This window comes from Megascapheus bottae, chromosome 2 (assembly GCF_031878675.1).
Source record: "Megascapheus bottae isolate mThoBot1 chromosome 2, mThoBot2.hap1, whole genome shotgun sequence".
NCBI classification, from domain to species: Eukaryota; Metazoa; Chordata; class Mammalia; order Rodentia; family Geomyidae; genus Megascapheus; species Megascapheus bottae.
The window spans coordinates 82,552,212-82,575,127 of NC_143510.1; the positions used below are offsets into that span (position 1 = coordinate 82,552,212).

At 43.0% G+C, this 22,916-nt stretch overlaps 1 protein-coding gene across 1 annotated transcript in view; it reads right to left on the reverse strand.

Moving 5' to 3' along the window:
- The window catches only part of Gnptab (N-acetylglucosamine-1-phosphate transferase subunits alpha and beta), a 71,608-nt gene that overhangs the window by 41,168 nt on the left and 7,524 nt on the right, over positions 1-22,916 (reverse strand). Inside the window, exons 2-5 of the mRNA XM_090328504.1 lie at positions 8,394-8,479; positions 4,726-4,845; positions 2,667-2,708; positions 545-750 (exon numbers count right to left, since the gene is read on the reverse strand). Of these exons, the coding sequence (XP_090184630.1) occupies positions 545-750; positions 2,667-2,708; positions 4,726-4,845; positions 8,394-8,479 (454 nt within the window). The remainder of the gene's footprint in view (positions 1-544; positions 751-2,666; positions 2,709-4,725; positions 4,846-8,393; positions 8,480-22,916) is intronic.

Sequence of the window (22,916 nt, forward strand, 5' to 3'; positions counted from 1 at the left end):
CCAGCAAAGAAGTAACAATACAAATATAGGCATACAATTTAGCCTTTCTGGCTGCTTTACCAAGGAGCAGAATGTGGAATGGTTTATAGGAATCAACTTCTGCCTCAATCCCATTTATTTGAGATAGAAATCACAGATGCAAGGGCAAACATGGATCAGGATGAGAAGAAAAAGTGACCAGAGTAAAACCTTCAGGAAAAACAGACACCAGGGAGCGACACATTGTAATCGGCTGGGGGCCCATACAGCTTGTATTCGTTCCCCTAAGAAGCAGTTTTCTCATGTTTAAAGTCCATCTGATGGTACTGAAGAGAGCAGGCTGGCCAGGTGGGGAGAACTCAGCCCAGCTTGGAGCAAAGTCTGAAGAGGACAGTGACAGGGTAAATGGCTGCTAATACCCAGGATGGAGGAAATCAGGATGGAGGGGAGGGGACTTTGAATCTGATTTCTAAGCCTTGAGAAAGCTTAAGGTGAGTGTCCAGGCCTGGAGTTCAAGCCCAGGCCTGACCAAAATAAAAAATAAACAGCTTCAATATGATCTTACCCTCTTTAGTACTGTCGAAGACAACCACCGAAACATTAGTAGAAGGGTTTTTCGGTTTTGCAACATTGAATATATCACTGGCAGAGTGGAAAGAAGGATAAAGAGCTGGCAGGTCCTTGAGGGTGCAGTTGGGGGCCAGGGGTGGGTCCAGGACAAGCATTGGCACCTTAATGCAGTGCGTCAGCAGACATTCCAGCGGCTTCTCACTGCAAAACAAAACCAACGTGCCCACAAGTACATTCCTGAGGCCAAATCAACAGTAACAACCCCAAGCCACTCCAAAAAAACACATCTGGTGCTTTGGAGAATGTTTTTCTTTAGACTACATTAAAAAGAAAAAATGGGCCAGGAGTGTGACTTAGTGGTAAAATGCTTGCTTACCAGGCAAAAAGACACAGGTTTGATTCCTCTATACCATAGATACAAACGCCGGAAGTGTTGCCAGTGTAGTGGCTCACATCTGTAATCCTAGCTACTCAAGAGGCTGAGATCTGAGGATCAAGGTTCAAAGCTAGCCTGGGCTCCAATTAACCACCAGAAAACTGGAGCTCCGGCTCAAGGGGGTAGGATGGTAACCTTCAGGTGAAGAGCTCAGGGATAGCACCCAGGCCCAGAGTTCAAGCCCCACGACTGACAGAAAAAAAAAAAAACAAAACGGTGCTGTGGCTCACATGGTAGAGCGCTAACCTTAAGTAAAGCCCATGGACAGTGCTCAGGCCCTAAGTTCAAGCCCCAGGAATGGCCAAAAAAAAAAGATAATTTAATAAATCAAAATATGAAATTTTATCCAAAAATATAATAGCCAGTTAGAAAAGTATAATATTAACAAACATATACAACTCTAATAAGAGTTTTCAAGCTGCCAACAAAATTCAAACATTACTGAAAGAAAAGGAATCTTGCTGCACTGAACCATGGCTGGTCTCACTACCTATAAGAGCAACTCTTAGGAACAGCAATGTTGATATATAGGCATGTCATATATTATACTCATGTGTCCATATATATTAAAAAGTAGGAAGCAGAAAGATAATATATTAACAGAATTAAAAGAAAGAAATTGCACTGATTCTAAACTATAGCTATTAAAATATATGTGAAAACAATAATAAAAATGCTATTTGTGGAATGAAGACCATAGAAGGATATAAGTGGAAATCCAATCTTTCTGAAATATTGTACCTTTTTCTTTCTTTTTTTTTTTTGCCTGTCCTGGGGCTTGAACTCAGGGTCTAGATATTATCTTTGAGGTCTTTCTCAAGGCCAGTGCTCTACCACTTGAGCTACAGCACCACTCCCAGCTTTTTCTGTGCATATGCTTCTGAGAAACTGAACCCAGGGCTTTGCACATGCCAGGCAAATACTCTATTACTAGGCCACACTCCCAGCCCAATGTTACACAATTTTATTTAAATAATTAAAAAGAGATTTTTTTTGAAAACAGTGTTAAGCTGAGTATAAGGCTAGTAATCCAGGAGGCTGAGGAAGGAAGACTGCAAGGCCCAGGACAGTGTGGCTTCACATGAGACCTTGTCCCTTTCAAAAACCAAGAAAAGTACAAGTTGAGGGTTAGTGGCTCACCCTTGTAATCGTTGCCTACTCAGGAGGCTGAGATCTGAGGATCATGGGTCAAAGCTAACCCAGACAGGAAAGTCCCTGCGACTCTTATCTTCAATTAAGAACGCGAAACTGTCAGAAGTGGGACTGTGGCTCAGTGGCAGTAGCCTTGACCAAAAAAAGCTCAGAGACAGTGCCCAGGTCCCAAGTTCAAGCTTCAAGAATGACACAGAAAAACAAAAAAGTATGAAATACTATGTACTATGGGGCCAGGAGTTTGGCCTAGTGGTAGAGTGCTTGCCTAGCATGCACGAAGACCTGGGTTCGATTCCTCAGTACCACATACATAGAAAAAAGCCAGAAGTGGTGCTGAGGCTCAAGTGGTAGAGCTTGAGAAAGTCCAAGGGCAGTGCTTAGGTCCTGAGCTCAAGCCCAGGACTGGCCAAAAAACCAAAAACAAACAACAACAAAAAAAACTATGTACTAGGTATTCAGCAGAAACAAATGATACTCTAAATTTCACTTTATGCTTGAAATTTCCTTGAGAAGGAATTGAAAAGCTTACCTCTTCCTTGTTGGCTCTGTTGCATTCTTCCCAAGGATTTCTCTAATGAAAAGCAAATACAGTTTTATAGATGCATGGGCTAGTGCCAAACCCAAATATGCACAAGAGGGAAATTATAGGGGCTGGGAAAGTGGTCTAGCAGTAGAGTGCTGGCCTAGCATGCAGGGAGCCCTTGGTTCTATTCCTTGGTACCATATACACAGAAACCCAAGCAGGCACCCTGCCATAGGGGCTTTCAATATCTAAAACTGTGAGGTATTACACTTTTTTTTTTTAAAGGAGGGAATTTACAATGTTGATTGTCCTGCTTACTCCAGTGAACTAACAAGTTGGAAACATTATGTGCTTACACACTGTAAGTGCAAATAAATTATGTTCCAATACAGCATCATAAACACTGTACCTCTCACTGGAACCAAGACAGTTGTCTTTAAATATTAACTATAAAACACCGAACATTTTCATGCACAGGAAATGTCTTTAAGCCCCTATCAGAGAAAACCTGCGGCAGCCCAAGTCAAAGATCCGGACCTGCCACTGGGATACATCTGTGGCATTTGGAAAGTGAATGGGCCTAGTGGTAGACTGCTGGCCTAGCATGCATGAAGACCTGGGTTCAGTTCCTTGGTACTGTGGCTCAAGTGGTAGAGCTCTACCGCTTGGGCTTGAGAAAGCCCAAGAACAGTACTCAGGCCCTGAGTTCAAGCACCCAGGACTGGAAAAAAGAAAAAGAAAAAAAAGAAGAAGAAGAAAGTGAATGGAAGAAAGAACATTAGCTGGGATGAATGAGTTCAAAGTACATTATAAGTAAGCATGGAAATAGCACAGTAAAATTCCTTTGTACAATTAATCTGTGATTTAAAAAGAAGTGAGTGGGGTCCCTGGTTCCCAGCCAGTGTCCCAGCTCTGAAGTTTCTCCAGAAGTTGCTGTTGCTTTCCACATAAGTACAATCAAATCACATCTTCAAGTGTCAAAGCTTTCTGAGAACATAGCCCATGAATTGAAGTAGATTAAAGAGTAAGAGGAAACATTCTTTCAAGTATATCTTTTTGGGGGTTGGGGGGCTATACGCCAGTGCTGGGGCTTGAACTCAGAACCTGGGTATTGTCATTAAGATTTTTGTAAACCACAGCTCCACTTCTAATTTTTGGATATTTGGATAAAAAGTCTCATGGACGGGGCCGGGAGTTTGGCCTAGTGGTTAAAGTGCTTGCCTAGCATGCATGAAGACCCGGGTTCGATTCCTCGGTACCACATACATAGAAAAAAGCCGGAAGTGGTGCTGAGGCTCAAGCGGTAGAGCTCTAGCCTTGAGAAAGTCCAAGGACAGTGCTCAGGCCCTGAGCTCAAGCCCAGGACTGGCAAAAAAAAAAAAAAAAGTCTCATGGACTTCCCTTCTCAGACTCGCTTTGAACTGTGAGTCTCAGATCTCAGTGTCCTGAGCAGCTAGGATTACAGACTTGAGCCATCAGTACCCACACTTGAGTATATCTATTAAGTAGAAACAATGCTAGGATCTATTTTCTTTTACTTTTCTTTTCCTTCTTTTCTTTTCTTTCTTTCTTTTTTTTTTTTTGCCAGTCCTGGGGCTTGAACTCAGGGCCTAGGAGCTGTCCCTGAGCCTCTCTGTGCTCAAGGCTAGCACACAACCACTTCTGGTTTATTTATGTGGTACTGAAAAAAAATGAACCCAGGGCTTCGAACATGCTAGGTGAGCACTCTACCACTAGGCTCCACTCCTAACATAAATGTTCATTTTATGAAGATACAAAACCTGAGACTCAGACTAGTGAACCGGAAGCCCAGAACTTCCACAGCTGCCACTTTAGACTCCTTGGAAACCATTTACTAAAAGTGAGGCCAGCCTGCAACAGAAGAGGCTGGGTCGTCCTTAGACCCCAGAAGTCAGGTGGATGACTGCCTGAATCTAATGTTGTGAAGGTGAAAAGGCAGATCTTTGGATAGCATTGAGCAAATTGGCGAACCTTCTTGAATAAGTATTCATTTGTAAAAAAGGGCAACACACAGAGGTTGGGTTTGTCTGAGAATTACTTTTACCTCATTGCTTTTTGCTCCTCCTCCATCTGCTCTCTGACCTGCTGCAGCTCCTTCAGGAGTTCTGTGTCCGTGCCGTTCACCCAGGTGTAGACCACGTCGATGGGCATGGGCAGACAGAGCCTAGGGCACACCCACAAGTCCTCCAGCTTAATTTTTTTTCTGGTGTATTAGATTATAACAGAGCTTAAACTTACATGCTATGAACCAAAATCAATCAGAAGGTCACCCTAATAGGGCACACATCACAGAACTGCATGGGAAGGCAAAAGCACTAATGGTCACCAAGTGCATTCTCCTTCAGTCGCATCATGCTTCAAGCTTCATGAACTTTTCACCATTTGATCTTCCAAAAGCCACCCTAAGGGAGGTTGATGTCAGTGGGTTTTAAGGACTATCTGGGCACTGAGGAAGTTGTTCAGTGGGACATGCCCAGTCCCCATTAATTCAGTCCCCATTAATTTAAGAACACAGGATGGGGAGCAGAGGGTTGAGTTTGGAACCTCAGACTGGATAAATTGCTACGTTCTCTTACAACTTGAAAGAACTGACATTCAAGTTTAGCCAAACACAAAGATTACAGGCTTAAAAGAACAAAACCCAAATGTTACTAAACAGGGCTGATGGGGACCAGGACCAGGATCAGCCTTCGAAGCCCCTACTACCCAACCCAGCTCCTCCTCAGCCGCCGCAGCCTGCCCTACTTTTCTTTCATTGCACAGCACTTGTCACTTTCCTAACACATTAAATCACTATCTAGTCACCTATACTGATAATGATAGATTTTTCCTTGAGTGGATAGAAGTTCCCAGAAGGCTTTGATTCCTAAAACATCAAAGCACATATCTAGCTTGGAGCAGTGTGTGTTTGGAAAAGACAGGCTAGTGATGTAGCTGATACCAGGACAGACACACCCTTCTCTCTGCCTAATGATCTTATCATGAAAATAAGGAGTCAGGAAACCTTTTAATTCTTGAGTCAGTGTTTTTACTTTTCAGTCAAATACTGAAGCTTGGCCTCCTATTATCCCCAAAGCCCAGGCATAGGTTTAGGCCTAACCATATTACTCACTGAGGGTTATTTCACAGAAAAATGGATACAGCTTGATGGATAAACTTTTTCAAGTTACACTAGGAAAAAAAGTGGTCAAATATCCACCATGTTTTCCTTAAAAGAAGTAAGCCAGCCAGGTGCGATAGCTACTCAGGAAGCTGAGATCTGAGAATCTCAGTTCAAAGCCAGCCTGGGCACTAAAGTCTGTGAGATTCTTTTTTCTTTTTTTTTTGCCAGTCCTGGGCTTGAGCTCAGGGCCTGAGCACTGTCCTTGGACTTTCTCAAGGATAGAGCTCTACCACTTGAGCCTCAGCACCACTTCCAGCTTTTTTCTATATATGTGGTACCGAGGAATCGAACCCGGGTCTTCATGCATGCTAGGCAAGCACTTTAACCACTAGGCCAAACTCCCGGTCCCATAAAGTCTGTGAGATTCTTATCTCCAACTAACCCCTAGAAAAGGGAAGTGGTGCTGTGGCTCAAGGGTAGGGTGGTAGCCTTGAGCTGAAGCACTCAGGTTACTAGGCCTGCCAGTCAAGTTTGTGGGACTAGGGAGCTTCCTGCGACCCTGACCTCCCCTCCTAACCTCTCCCCCAGTCCATTTAAATCTGGCAGTGGGACACAATTGTCATGGATGTCCGTGTCTGGTCCTGTGTCCAGTCTCTTGGCTGTTCTTTCATCAGCATAGTGTCCCAATTCAGCTATCAGAGCTGAACTGGCTTACTGGTATATCTGTTGTTTCTGTCATCTCTGGGCTGTTTTCTGATTGTATCTCTGGCCTGTTTCCTGACTGTACTGACTGTGCTTTCTGGTAGCTGGCCTTTGAGACCACACAGTCACTGGCCTTTTAATAAAAACTCCAAGATTCGAACTGGCAGAGTGCCTTCTGTATATTCTGTAAATGCTCACATTACAACCGACAAATCAGAGATGACCTTACATAAAAGGCAGAATTTGGGGCTAGGGGTATAGCTCAGAGATATATGTTTTCCCTGCTTTGCAGGAGGTTTGTGGGCTGATTCCCAGCACTTAAGCCTGAGATGAGAATAAAGCCTGGAAGCCAGCCAGCTGGGTGATGGAGGAGAAAGGATTAGAGAAACATAAAAGTCACATACAAATGCCCTGAGGCATGTGGATATCTGGCTTGTAAAGGCACTACAGATCAGAGGTCAAAGGGGAAGAAATGAAAGAGCCAATTGGAGATGAAGGTCAAAGAGTAACAGAGGTCTCAGGATTCCTCAGGAAAATGAGGAATGGGGCTAGCAGCATAGAGTGGTAGAGTCAGAGTTCTTCTTAGCCTGTCTCTTGGGCTCTGAATACTTGAGCAGTTAATTTCACTCAGTACACAATCCTTCAGAACTTGCAGGATTTTGTGTCTTGGACATACTTTTCCCTCAGTAGTGCTTTCTTTTATGCTTCCTCACTTCTACTTCATTCCCCACCTGCCCCAGAGAGAATTTACTGCTTAACATGCAACTTTCATACCACTTTACCCTGGAAGAATCTTTATCTACTAAGACAGCCTGCTTCACTCACACACTCACACACACACACACATACACACACACACTCCCCACCCAGGGGTTTTCTGTTTCTATCTATGTCAGTGGTCCTCAAACATTAGCAAGCATCAAAATCACCTTCAGGACTTCTGAAACATGGTGCTGCCTCCATGCCCGGGGTTTCTAATTGAGTAGGCCTAGGGTGGCACCTTGTGATTCTCTTTTATAACAAGTTCCACGGTAACTCCATGAGTGATCTGGGAAGGTACACTTTACTCTCCACTCTTCCCTTCCCCTTCCACATTATAATGTCAGTGGGTTCTATGTAGGATCAATGAATTCTTCCTGTTCATCACTAGATGCCTAAGGGATAGAACAGCATCTCATATGTGAGTGAGGGTTAAAACCTAGGGGGAGGGTTGATCCTGTCAGCATATACATCAATATTGCCCCCAAATAAAATCCGTTTCATCATGTGCAGAAGGAAATAACTGAAGGTCTTTACACTCCCAGCCTTGCAGGAATGACATAGACAAAAAAGAAAGACTGGGGCCGGGAGTTTGGCCTAGTGGTTAAAGTGCTTGCCTAGCATGCATGAAGACCCGGGTTCGATTCCTTGGTACCACATACATACCAAAAAAAAAAGCCAGAAGTGGTGCTGAGGCTCAAGTGGTAGAGATCTAGCCCTGAGAAAGTCCAAGGACAGTGCTCAGGCCCTGAGCTCAAGCCCAGGACTGGCAAAAAAAAAAAAGAAAGAAAGACTGAAGGTGATGATACTTGAGTGCACACATGCGCATTGTCTCCTCTGGTATTATATCCAACTGGCTGTGCGGTAGGTAGCCACCTGGTTTCATACTAGGTAGGATGAGATTTCCTTTGTGTCACGGAACTGGCGCAAAGTTAAATAAGTGTACTCAAACCTCTGGGAAGAAGATGACCTGGGCATCAGAATTTTTAACCCCAAAACGTGCAAGGTCTCTACAGGTATATATACTATACGCTTCACTCTTTATAGACATCTCTAACAAAAATACCCACACATAAAACAGTGAGTGCTTTTGTGACTCATCATTTAAGACTACTGAATAGAGATACTCTCCACAGCTTTCTTCTTACCGGTTCTGAAAGGACTTTCCAGCAATATTGTCTCTATAGGAATCAAACAAAACGTGGTACTGATCCCGGCTCCATTCCAGAACCACCTAGAATAAAAAAGAAACAATACTTTCTCTGCATCAAAAACTAAGAGTTGAATGATCTTTCCTTTCCTCCCCTCTACAGTCACTACAGGAACAGATCAAGTCATGGACACCCTCTTGTCCTTTGAGCCCAGCCCATCGGGGCATCAAGTTAGACCCACGGGAGAAGGCATAATTCCCAGCCTGGAATTCTACAAGATTTAGGGTCTCACTGAGTCTGGGGTAGGGGCAGCGAATCAGAGGCTGAAGCAGATGTGGCATTTGAATCAGGTCTTAACAAGTGAACTCACAGGTGGTAGAAAAAGACAGGGGCAAGCAGATGGAAGAACATGTTTAGGGCTGAGGTGAGAAGCGGCTTATCTGAGGTCCATGGAGAGGCTGGCTTTGTCCAGAGAACAGGGCACTATGTAGAGAGTAACAGGGCCAGGCATGTCTGTGATGCCTGGGGAAGCGGAGGCACTGAGGGATGTACTGGGGCCACTAAAGTTGGGGAGAGATGGTTCACAGCATATCAGAACTTGGGCAATGACAGGACCTAGAGGACAATGCCCTTTATCACCCCAGGGTTCCAGGTGATGACCCTGATAACTATTTCAGAAGATGGAAAGCTTTGGGTGGAGGCAGCATGCCATCTGCATCCCTCATCCACAAACCTTCCCACCCAGGATGCATCTCCTTTGCCACACAGGATTGTAAATGTCTCGTCTCTGTCATGTTCACAAGGCTGTGCTACACTCCGGTTTTCCTGCAAAAGGATTCTGATCCCTGACACAGTCCCTCCCATCTGTCTACCTACCCCAATTCTTTGTCCCTCTGAAGTCATCTCCCGACTCTACCATGCTCCAGCCCACTCAGACACCACTTCCGAACCTAGCACCCCATGTTCTTGCTGGTCCTATCACATGCTGTGTTGCCACCACACTTAGCTCTTAGCGGCTGCACAGCTCCTCTTGGCTTTCTTCCCTCTCACCTGTCTGTGGCTCCTTTCCCATCTCCTTTGCCAGGTTATCTTCTTCATATTGATCATTCAGAATATTTTTTCATTCTGTTTCTTCTCCCAGAATGCCCTGCTTCCTGCTAAGGGCTTCTTCCAGCTTCTCCTTCCTCTACCTTAGGATGAGGCCCCGAGGATGAGGTGGGACTGCACTCCAGCCACGGAAAGGAAAGGGGAAGACACACTCTCCAATGCAGAGACTGTGAAGCTGTATTACTCTACTTCTGTTTTCATGAGCACAGCTGGCTATCAAGGGTTGTGTATCCTGTCACACTTGCCATTTCTTCTCACAGGTCTGTTTTCAAGACTAGCCCTTTGTCTACCTTAGTCTCCTTCACTAGATGCTTTACAAGTACCAAATTAAGAGTTACCACATTACGTGTCATTATTTTAAAACATTTATTACTGGGGCATGGTGGCACATGCTGTTAATCTTAGCATTTAGAAAACTGAGGAAGGAGCATTATAATTTGGGGCCAGACTGGGATTATATATAGTGAGATCCTGGTTTTAAAAAAACAAAACGTTATGCTTAGGAGGCTACAGAAAAGCCTCCCATCTCCAAAACAGAAATATAAAAGGACAAAAAAATGTATTGAGAATCTACATTCTAAATGTCCTTCTTGTAGGTTTGCAAAGAGGAATAAGCTAAGTTCTCTATCTTACAGAATGACAATTTTATTTGCCTAGCTTCATTAATGCATAATTAGCAAACAAGAATTATAGATATTTATGATGTACAACATGATGCTTTGGCTTATGTAAATGCTGTGAAATGATTTAACCTAATTAATAACCTGTGTCTCACACTGTTTCCCTTTTTTGGAGTCTACTGATTATCTATGCTCTCCCATCAGTTTTTAAATATAGGACAGGCAGGCCCTGGTGGCTCACACCTGTAATCTAGCTACTCAAGGGCCTGAGCACTGTTCTTGGACTTTCTCAAGGCTAGAGCTCTACCACCTGAGCCTCAACACCACTTCAGGCTTTTTTCTATGTATGTGGTACCAAGGAATTGAACCAGGGTCTTCGTGCATGCTAGGCAAGCACTCTACCACTAGGCCAAACTCCTGGCCCAAAAATGACATATTTCTATTAGCCAGCCTCAACTGATCTTTAGAATTCAGACATCCTAACTGGAAGTCTGCACCTTGAAGCTATAGACACACTAAGAAAGGGCACACCACCCTTCTAGAGACACCAGAAAGGATTCCTGGAATTAGCAACGTTTTCAGTTTTACAGAATAAACAGGAGACTATCAGCTGGAGAGCAGCTGGCAGCCGAAGAGCAGAGGATGTGCCAGAGGGATTTGCTGACAGATTGGATGGAGGAGGAGGAGGATCAGGAAGAGCAGGAATAGTGACCGCCAGACTTCCCAGACTTCTACTACTCTCTCTAGTAGAGCAGTTTACTGGCATGGAGGTATCAGACACATCGGATGAGAGGCAGCAGGATCCAAGGAGCCCATTTTTGTCACAAAAGGCAAAGCTGAGGTTGTGAGTACATACCATTGGCTACTCTAAGAGACCAGCTAATACCTGGATGAATCAGATATAGCACAAAACTCACAGCTATAAAATGCCAGCTGCTTTGCTAAATATGTCTGTATACTTTCAAATGAACAATTGCATCAGCTTTTACCAATTTATTGCATATTGTTGTTGTTGTAATTATTGCTATTATTATTGCCAGTCCTGGGCTTGGGCTCAGGGCATGAGCACTATCCTCAAGGCTAAAGCTCTACCACTTGAGCCCTAGCACCACTTCTAGCTTTTTTTCTATGTATGTGATACCAAGGAATCGAACCTGGGTCTTTGTGCATGCTAGGCAAGCACTCTACCACTTACTGCATATCAAAAGCGGAGATTCTCCACTGATACTTGTGTAGTTTGCAAAAGGAAAATCAGTCTGTCCAATATCTTTGCTCAAAAAAAAAATCTAGGTGGAGAAAATTGTTCTTGGCTAGTGAACTACCCTGAAGAAGGCGGGAAGGCACCCGAGAGGGTGCCCCCAATGACCAAGAAGTGCTGGCATGTTTTATGTTTTTTCCATGTGCCTTTCCTAATCAGATAAAGTATCTCCCATCTCCAACATGCTTTGGTGTAGAAAGAAAAATGATCCATATTCTTCAGCTCAACCCAATTGCTCCTTTCAGAAGGCCTTTATCTCCATTGCTCATGTGGAATTCAGCCAGACATGACAGGGTACCACTGTGTGCCTTGTAGTGTTAGGCTTTGTTGTTCTGTACCTCTCTCCTAGGCTAGCATTTTCTTGGGCTGGCCAAATGACACACTGTTTGGGGGGAGAGAGCTGCACACAATTCTATTTACCATCCAGGGCAGTTCATTTATACCACATAAGCGAAGACTGGATTGGGAACTTGAACTTGGTCGGCCTCCCCTCTGACTTCAGTGCTGTGTACCCACATTTGTGGAGCCACAAAAGGCCAGGATGCAGTTTCCGCAATACTACAAAGTGGGGCCAGTATCTTATTTCATTAGATTGCTGTGTTGTTGCACATGGGCAGTAATTCTCACATGGAAGAGAAGGAAGGCGACAGACTACTGTAGTTCATACCTGTAGACAAATTTAGTAAGACTGTATTTCAAAATAGTAACTAGGGGGTGTGTCTTAAGAGCATCTTGTTCACAAGTATGGAAAACCCTGAGTTCAATCCCCAGTAACACCAGGAAAAATAAGTAAATAAATAAATGAAATATGTATATATGTGTGCTTGTATGTATGTATGTATGTATGTATGTATGTGTGAGGCATATGAGAAGTCTTGCATCTGCAGAGGACATCTTCCAGAACCTTCTTATTTATAATATAATGGCAGGACATATAAAACATTAAATCAAAACAATGTACATGGGCCAGGAGTTTGGCCTAGTGGGAGAGTGCTTGCCTAGCTTGCATGAAGACCCAGGTTCGATTCCTCGATATCATATATAGAGGAAAAAGCAGGCTATGGCTAAAGTGGTAGAGCTCTAGCCTTGAGAAAACCCAAGGACAGTGCTCAGGCCCTGAGTTCAAGACCCAGGATTGGTAAAAAAAAAAAAAAAAAAAAAAGTGGTTTGGTGGTAAAATTGGTTATTGGTAAAAATTTGAGTCTAATCATCTAAGATACTATTCTGTAAAATATGCTCTCAAGTGTCACTGCAACAATGCATTATTCACAAAGAGTTGTAACTATCCTCTGAAGGCACTATCTTCTACTAGCTAAACATGTTCCTTACTTTTAAGGTTCCCCAGTAATAATATGAGCATCCAAGATCAGTTGTTAGTCTTTGCAAAATGTCGGGCAGAGTCAGTCGACTCGCCCACTGAAATCCAGAAGCACAGTCCAGAGGTGAGGCAGGGGTACTGAGGGGCTCAGTACCTCCTGCAAGGGCCTACTTCTGTGTCACCTGATACTAGCTTTGCCCAGGCTGCCTTCTCCAGTTTTTATAAAAATAGTTGCCCTGGGAAAATGCACGTTGATGAAAGATATAGGCACTCACCATTCTAAAAGTAGTGTGTTTATTGACTACAGTAGCTGTCCAATAACACATGTATGCATACATAACTGCTAAAATTCTCAAAAGAAAAACTTTTTAAAATGGTAAGACCAGGACACACTTAGGTTGGATATTTTTATGATTCCCAGGGAAGAATACTGTGCAATCCACAGTAAAATCACATGTAAATCCTAAAGTCCTCTGGGTCAGAGCAAGGAAATTATTAAGTAAACACAAGGCCCTAGGTTTGATCCCTGAGGGATCAACGTGTGTGTGTGTGTGTGTGTGTGTGTGTGTGTGTGTGTGTGTGTGGCAGGAAGGGGAGGGGAGAAAAGAAGGGGAAGCAGGGCAAGAGCTGATATATAGTACAAAGACTATAAGACAATCAGAATACCAGAAAAAGTCTATGAGGCTCTTATCTCCAATTAACCAGAAAAGTGGAAGTGGTACTGTGGCTCAAAGTGGTAGAGCACCAGCCTTGAGCTAAAGAGCTCAAGGATAGCACCTAGGCCCAGAGTTCAAGCCCCAAGACTAAAACAAAAACAAAAACATTTAATGAGCTACAGTTTATCTGTTCAATTATTTATCTAGGCTTTTATATAATGTATACATTTATGAAAATATTACATATCCCATAAGAGCATATAAATTTTAGATACTAATTAAAAAACAAAAATATCTGTGTATGTCCCTATAAGCACCTCAAAGCTGGGGATCTGCATCATCACTTTCTGCTTTGTATTTCCAGAATCTTGCACAGTGCCCCCAAATCAATAAATACCATCAAGGTGGTTCCAGTGATAGCAAGGCTTATCCGTTTGAGAAGTCAAACAATTCAGTACAGCTCACAACTTAATCTCTTTAGAACTCTCTGCCTTTGGATCTACTCTGCATAGTCTGGGTAAAGACCAAGGTTAGAACTATAAAGATACAACAGCAGGCCTATGCACACACCCAAGACACACAACTCTCTTGGACTAAGGAAACACTAGATTGGGTAGTAGAGCAGATAAAGGTCACTAAAGAAAAAACAGCAAATACTAAAAAAAGTCAATAATTTAATAATTACTTATATACCAATATTAATTTTCTGGTTTTGTTCATATACTGTGGTTGTGTAAATTGCTATAATTAGATGAAGTTAGGGGAAGGTAGGTAGAGGGATATACATTGAATCTTTTTTTTTTTTTTTTTTTTTGCCAGTCCTGGGCTTGAGCTCAGGGCCTGAGCACTGTCCTTGGACTTTCTCAAGGCTAGAGCTCTACCACTTGAGCCTCAGCACCACTTCTGGCTTTTTTTCTATATGTGGTACCGAGGAATCGAACCCGGGTCTTCATGCATGCTAGGCAAGCACTTTAACCACTAGGCCAAACTCCCGGCCCCGACATTGAATCTTTTGTAGTTGCAATGTTTCTCTAAGTTTAAAATTCAAAATAAGAAGCCTTTTAAGAAAAACATGTAGACTATTTCTTTTCAATGTAAGGCTTCTGTAACCATTTTGTGCACCATATTCTCCGATATGAAAGCCAACAGAACCTTTTTACAGATTGCTCTCTTCTATGTAAGGATGTCCTTTGCATGCTATACTTTAAGAACATGTTTTATTCTATCTCCTAGACGCCCCAGTAAGTTAGCTTCTGAAAGAGCTTATTCTGCTGTTCTTTAGTTACTCAAGCAAAATCTACTGCCCACTGTTAAAACTGAAGATCAGAATTCAGAATTCAGTTTGATCACTTGTAATTGTGCTGCCCTTGAGGTAACACTTAGCTCCTGTGGAATGGCGAAGGTAATCAGGTACAGCACCTGGTCTCATCTTTGAGAAAAGAGTTATGAGGCCCAACCTCTGATCACTTAGATTTCTGATGTCATATTCTCTTGAATTCTCCCTACCCTTCTCCCTTACTTTCCCTTCCCGGATTTTTATTCATCAACTCACTGCTGAAGAATTGGTATTTACATCGTTTCTACGTATTTCTCTCCTTTAAAAAACAAATGTGCATTTACTTTTCCTTGGCTATTAAGTTCCCTCTCCTGATTTTAAGTAACCAGTACACTAATGAGCCCCAAATTTCTACCTACTCTTTCAGAGCTTGTTCCAAGTTCCTCTGAGATACACACACGCACACACACACAAATACACACATACCTGGGAATTTGTTTGGCTGTATCATATGGGTCATAAAAAACACACACACACACAAAGGAAAACATGAAGCAGGGCACAGTGGCTCATGCCTGTGATCCTAGCTACTCAGAAGGCTGAGATCTGAGAATCATGGTTCAAAGCCATCCAGGCACTAAGGACCAAGAGACTCTTTATCTCCAATTAATCACTAAAAAACCAGGAAGTGGGGGCTATGGCTCCAGGGTAGGGAAGTAGTCCAGAGCTGATGAGCTCAAGGACAATGCCCAGGCCCAAGGGGTAGAGCAGTAGACTTGAGCTAAAGAGCTCAGGGACAATGCCCAGGCCCAGAGTTCAAGCCCCATGACACACATGTACACGTACACGTGTACACACACATGTACGTGTACACACACACACGCACACACACACACACACACACACAAAAGCCAGCTTGAGCATGGAAGTCCTTGAAACTCTTTATCTCCAATTAACAACCAGAAAAAGTGGAAGTGGCGCAAGTGGTAAAGCCCTAGCCTTGAGCTGAAGAGCTCAGAGACGATGGCCAGACCCAGAGTTTAAGCCCCATAACAGACCAAAAACAAAAACATGTTCTAGCTGGGTACTGCTGTCTAATGCTTATAATTCTAGCTATCACAGTTCAAATCCAGTTTGGGCAGGAAAGCCCATGAAATTCTTATCTTCAATTAACCAGCAAAAAGCCAGAAGTGGAGCTATGTCTCAGAATGGTAAAGAGCTTGAACACAAAAGCTCAGGGATAGTGCCAAGCCCTGAGTTCAAGTCCCAACACGGATGGATGGATGGATGGATGGATGGATGGAGAGATGGAAAGATGGACACACATACACACACACACACAGATGAAAAGTATGAAACTTTTTTTTTTCATTTTGCCAGTTCTGGGGCTTGAACTCAGGGCCTGAACACTCAGGGCATTTTGGGGGCACTCTATCACTTTAGCCACATCACCACTTCCAGCTTTTCTGTGTCTGTAGTACCAAGGAATGAAATCCAGTTATTCGTGCATGCTAGACAAGCACTCTAGGCCATCTTCCTGGCCCAAAAAAGTTATGAAAATGTTTATAATACGTTATACATGTAATATCTAAAAGAACACACAAAATTAAGGAAAATAATTCCTTGCAATCATACATATCTAAAAGAGAGAGGGGGAGGGAGGGAAAAGAAGGAAGAATGAGAGCACGACTACCAAAGATACTTTAAAAAATATATTTCAACCTTCTTTTGGGCATATGATTTATATAGACTTGCCTGTCCTACTGTTGTCTTTGCCATTACAGGAGAGATATACTAACATCCCAGAAATAGTGATGAGTATAACATTGTGTTGTCTATACAGCAATGACTAGCTACATGTGGTTATTTAAATGAAAGCACATCAAACAGAAAGTAACGCCTATAGTCACACTAGCTAACCTTCAGGTTCCCAATTACCACCTATAGTAGCTAGTTACCACTGGACAATGAAGAATTTAAGAAAAATCCTAACTGACATACAAAGAAAGGGAGGGAAGGAGGGGAAAACTGAGGAAAACAAGCAAAACTAAATGAAACTATAATAAACAAAAGATAGCACAGTTGGGTGCCTCACACTCACTCCTGTAATCCTCCTAGCTACTCAGGAGGCTAAGATCTGAGAATCATGATTCAAAGCCAGCCCAGGCACAAGACTCATACCTCAAATTAACCACCAGAAAACTGGAAGTGGTGATGTGGTTCAAGTGTAGAGCGCTAGCTTTGAGCTGAAGAGCTCAGAGAGAGCGCCCAGGCTGAGTTCAAGCTCCAGGACTAGCAAAAAAAAAAAAAAAAAAAAAAAAAAAGACAGCACAATCCCAGCTAAAACTGCAGCCAGTTATTTTGTAGATATAAAGTGATTCTGATGGAACACAGTCTGTTATTTTGTGGATATAGAGAAGGTGATTCTGATGGAATACAGAAATGCTGAAGATCATGAATAATTAGCCAAACAAATGCTGAAAAGCAAGGTTAGGGGGCAGACACTACCCAACTTCAGCAAGTACTGAAAACTCAGTGAGCAGGATGCGGGGATGCATAGCTGAAATCTCACAACTTGGGAGCTCAGGCAGAATGACAGGGAGTTTAAGGTCAGTCTGGGAAAATAACCTAGTACCAGGGCAGTGAGCTCCACAGGGAGACCTTGTCACCAACAAACGGAAACACAAAATAGCATACCACCACCACAATGATCAAAGCAACACAGAACTACAGAAAAAGAGCTAACCAGATAACTGAATAGAGTACAGAACCCAGAACACACACACAGAATACAGTCTCATTTTTGACAAGATGGATAAACAACAGAATTTCCAGCAAGAGAGCGCCTATCTTCAATCACCCAGTCAGAAGCCAGAAGTGAAGATGTGGTTCAAGTGGCAGAGCACTAGCCTTAATCAAAACATTCAGGAACATGCCGAGCATGGTGGCTCATGCCTGTAATCTTAGCTACTCAGGAGGCTGAGATCTGAGGATCAAGGTTCAAAGCCAGCCAGGGCAATACCAAAGCTGTGAGACTCTTATCTCCAATTAATCACTAGAAAACAGGAAGTGGGGCTGTGGCTGAAGGGTAGGGCAGTAGCCTTGAGCTGAAGAGCTTAGGGACAGTGTCCAGCACAGAGTTCAAGCCCCATGACCCAAAACTTATTAAAACTCAGGAATAGCACCTAGGCTCTGATTTGAAGCCACAGGACCAGCGCGGGCGCGCACGCACACGCACACACACACACACACATGCACGCACGCACGCACACACACACACACACACACACACACACACACACTTCACAGGCCAATCCAACTGAATGAATGATAATATATGCACATTACTTAAAATGTATCAATATTAGTTCATCAAGTATAACAAGCATGTCACACTAATATAAAATATATATAATAAGGGAAACTATGTTAGGAGAGAAAAGATAAAAAAAAAGGAAATTCTCTGTATTTTCAAACTTCTCCAAGATTCTAAATCTGTTAACTATACACATATATAAACTAAACTCACCTAATTTTAAAAAGTTCATTGTGGTAAGCAATTTTCATATTTATATAACAGGTAAAACAATCTTCTTGTGCTCAACTTCTTCTTTGGGGGGGGGGGGGAGGAGGGCTAGTCCTGGGCTTGTGGTAAGAGCACTATCCTTGGGCCTTCTCAAGGCTAGCACTTTACCACTTGAGCCACAGCACCACTTTTGGTGGTACTGAGAAATCGAACCTGGGTCTTCATGCATGCTAGGTAAGCATTCTACCACTAGGCCACACTCTCGGCCCCTCAACTTCTACGGCAGACTTCTATGAGTCGAAGATAGTATGAATAAAGAAAATGGAAACAAGTCTGGGCGCAGTGGCTCATGCCTATAATCCTAGCTACTCAGAAGGCTGAGATCCAAAGATTGAGGTTCAACGCCAGCCCAGGCACTAAAGACTTGAGATTCTTCAATTAATCACCAGAAAACTGTAAGTGGCACAGTGGCTCAAGGTGTAGGGCAGTATAGCCTTGAGCTGAAGAGCTCAGGGACAGGGTCCAGGCCCAGAGTCCAAGTCCAGAGTCCAAGTCCACAACCTACCCAAAAAAAGAAAGAAAGAAAAGAAAAGAAAAGAAAAGAAAAGAAGAAAGTGGACCCAGTCCTGCTCCCACCATGGCAATTTAACACTGATGCTAAAAGTACTAAGCAAACAGACAAGAAATCTGAGAACTCTGATGAGGAATGAGCTAAAGGAAGAGACTGCTCCCAGCCAGGGGAAGCCACTGGTGAGAGAGAGGGTGTATCTGAGCTGAACCCTACAGGACACAGAAAGAAACCCTGGGACAGCCCAGAACAGTGCCAAGGCACAAACAACAAAGCTGCCAAGGTGAGAACAGGCTTAATGTAAAGAACACTGGCAGGGTGACTGCAATCCATCCCTAGTCTAAACCACAGGAGGGTTTGATGCCAGGAGAAGAGAACAGGTCTAGACTGGTCCTGATGATGAGGGGGTGGAGCAGAGCCAACCAAGTCCAATCATGCAGGATCAACTCCCACCTGACTTGCCATACTTCAGGGAACAAGCAAGCACTGGCCAGGGTAAGCTGGAAACTGGTAAACCTCTTCTGGAAAATGCAGAACGGTGAAGATCTTAAGACTTCACACAGTAACTCACTCTTTCTTTCTTTCCCTTTCCCTCCTTCCTTTCTTTCTTTCTGTGGGTCATGGAGCTTGAAGTGGTCTGGGCACTGTCCCTGAGCTCTTCAGTTCAAGGCTATGACCCTACCCCTTGAGCTACAGCACCACTTCTGGTTTTTTAGTGGTTAATTGGAGATAAGAGTCTCATGGACTTTAGTGCCTGGGCTAACTTTGAACCTTGATCCTCAGATATCAGCCTCCTCAGTAATTAGGATTATAGGCATGCGCCACCGCGCCTGGATACATACTGTAACGTTTCTGTCCCAATTCTTCAATGACCACTGTGCAAAATGTAAAAGTGGCTAAGGATAACATATAAATGAACAGGCAGTTTCGCTGTGTTCCAGCAAAACTCTTTGTATGGATACTGATAAATAAATTTCATTGGAATCAATTCTTAGTTATAGTCACTCAAAAACATGTATAATTTGCCACTTCGACTTTAAGTCAGCCAATTTTAATTTGCTACCAAATACTGCACTGGTAGCTCATGCTTGTAATCCTAGCAACTCCAGAGGCTGAGCTCTGAGGATCCAGGCTTAAACACAGCCCAGGCAGGAAAATCTGTGCAACTCTAATCTGGCTCAAATGATATAGCCTGAAGCACAAAAGCTCAGGGACAAAACCCAGGCACGCACACACACACACACACACACACACATGCACGCACACACATATACACATAATATAATATGATACAGGTGTTGCCCCCACATGGATCTTATTCAGGTTAACAAATTCCTTATTTAAAAAGTAACTAACAGGAACTGGTGGTTCATGCCTGTAATTCTAGCTTCTCAGAAGGCTGAGATCTGAGAATCACAGTTCAAATCACTTTCCCTTGGCAGGAAAGTCTGTGAGACTCATCTCCAACAAACTACTCAGAAAGAGTCAGAAGTGGTGCTATGGTAGAGCACTACTCTTGAGCACAGGGGGGGGGAGGGGGAGGGCACTCAGGGACAGAGCCTAGGCCCAGAGTTCAAGCCCCAGGACCAGCTAAACAAATAAATGTTCCAAAACAACAATTAGCAAAATAAATGATATTAGTTTGTTTCCTTATTTTGTTTCTTAGTGCAAAGAGGGCTGACCTTATACTTAAGATACTCATTTCATTTTTTACAGGCATTTGCTACCATGCATGGCTGGTATTACTTTCTTGATATTTAAAAATCTCTTTAATGTCGGACTTAAAAGAAGGACACACAATATGTTTATTTTTCGTGTACTTTGTAGGCCTTGGGAAAGCTTCAATGTGCTCTCATGGGAGAAGAAATGTAAAAAGGTAGAGGATATGTTAGTGCTATGAGCAAAGAGTTTTAATTCTGAGGCCACAAGAAGACCTGGGAGTCTCATGATAGGCAGAGAACTTCTAGCTTAGGGTAAATGCTTACTTATAAGTGCTAGGATCAGTGATTTTTCAATGACACTCTGGTAAGCTGTGTTATCTACAATATAACAAACTATTTCCAAAGATACTTGACCAAAGTCAAACAATAAAGCAAATAATAATACTAGTGTCCAAATGCAAAGATGCTATATTTTCAGTTCTTTGTATAATCATAAAACCAATATTCAGTCGGGAGTGTGGCCTAGTGGCAGAGTGCTCACCTAGCACGTATGAAGCCTTAGGTTCCATTCCTTGATACCACATACACAGAAAAAGCCAGAAGTGGTACTGTGGCTCAAGTGACAGAACACTAGCATTGAGCAAAAAATGTCCAAGGGGGCTGGGAGTTTGGCCTAGTGGTAGAGTGCTTGCCTAGCATGCACGAAAACACAGGTTCGATTCTTCAGTACCACATACATAGAAAAAAGCCAAAAGTGGTGCTGAGGCTCAAGTGGTAGAGCTCTGGCCTTGAGAAAGTCCAAGCCTCATGACTGACAAAAAATAAAATAAAATAAATAAAATAATAAAAACTTAATTCATCTTCAGCTCTAAGAAACAAGAGGCTGGCTTAGAGTAAACACATTCCTAAATCTGTGACATGAACCAACTTCCAAACAGTTGGTAAAGATGCTTTGTCAGTGGGGAAGTCATAAGGCAGAAATGAAATTAAGGCGCTATTCAGGATACCCCCGATAGAGGGTAAACTACATGATCTGTGGCTAGGGATGGGGGGGGGGGAGCTGGGGCAAAGTGAAGTGAGGCATGACATTTTCAAACAAAAAGATACACTCATTACCTGACATGTAAAATGATAGTACTGCTGTATAACACCTTGATAGCAATAATAAAATTATATTTAAAAAGAAATTAAGGAAGTAAAACAATGAATAAAACAAGCACACGGTGAAGAAATGATAAAACTTGAGTCCTAGGAGAAGAATCTTTTTCAGAAGTAATTTTGAAGTGGGCACTGTGACACTCAATCTGATCACATTTTTCCTGCACCAATGGAACCAGTGAAAGATCTGTTTTTCCTGCTTTATTCATTATATGTATGAATCATCCACAGTGTGACTTGTCACCTGCTAAAGACACTGCATCTGGGTCACAAGTTGGAAACCAATTATCCCAAGACTGAAGAAATTTTAGAAAATATATATACAGACAGATATAGATATATAGATCACACACACACACCACTACTTACACTGGTTTCATTACTTTCTAGAAAGAGCTAGAAAGAAACTCAACATAGTAATTTTCTTTTTCATTCTTTTCTTTTTTTGTGTGTGTGGGGGGGTTGTGGGGCTTGAACTCAGGGTGCTGTCCCTGAGCGTTTCTACTCAAGGCTAATGCTCTACCACTCTGAGCACTACCACTCTGAGCTCTACTACTCTGCCACTTCTGGCTTTCTGGTAGTTAATTGGAGATAACAGTCTCACAGATTTTCATGCCTGGGACAGGCTTTGAATTTTGAATTTTGATCCTTATTTCTCGGCCTTCTGAGTAGCTAGGACTACAGGCATAAACCACCAGCACCCAGCACCATACAGTTGTTGAATTAATAAAGCTACAGCTCTCCTTGCTGTCACACAAACAAAATAAAGCCACTGCAGTGGTAACTCTGGGTGTTCTGCCCTACCTCGGTATGAGTTCAATGTGGGTCCCCTGCTTCTATCTTCACGAGCATCATGGCCAGTGATAATAGCCCCCAGAGGGGCCTTGGCACCTAACTAATCTTTAGGTGAACATCTACCAGGCACATTACAAAATGTCTCACTAGCTCCAATTATAATCCGGAATACACATAAACTGTCATGTCAAACCGTGCTCAACAAATCTTTACAGAGTGCCTGTAGTTAAGATCTGGGAGAGGCAAACATGAAGACCAGATGAATGGGCCTCTCTCTACTCTCAACATGGCTCTCTGTTCTTCCATCCAGTCCAGGGCTCTGGCAGGGCACTTCCACGGCCACTGTCTTCCAATTCAGCCCCACAATTTCTGCACTTGGCCTGGTGGTTCTTCATTGCAGGATGCCCTACACACTGTAGAAAGCTCGGCAGTGTAGCCAACCTACTGCATGCTGCTACAAACTAACCTTCCACAGCACCCCATTCTTCTCAGGACAACCCCAACGGACAGGTTTACCAGGACGCATGTAATCTGTATTTTAACACAACTCCACATTAATATGCCCAGAAAGAATACA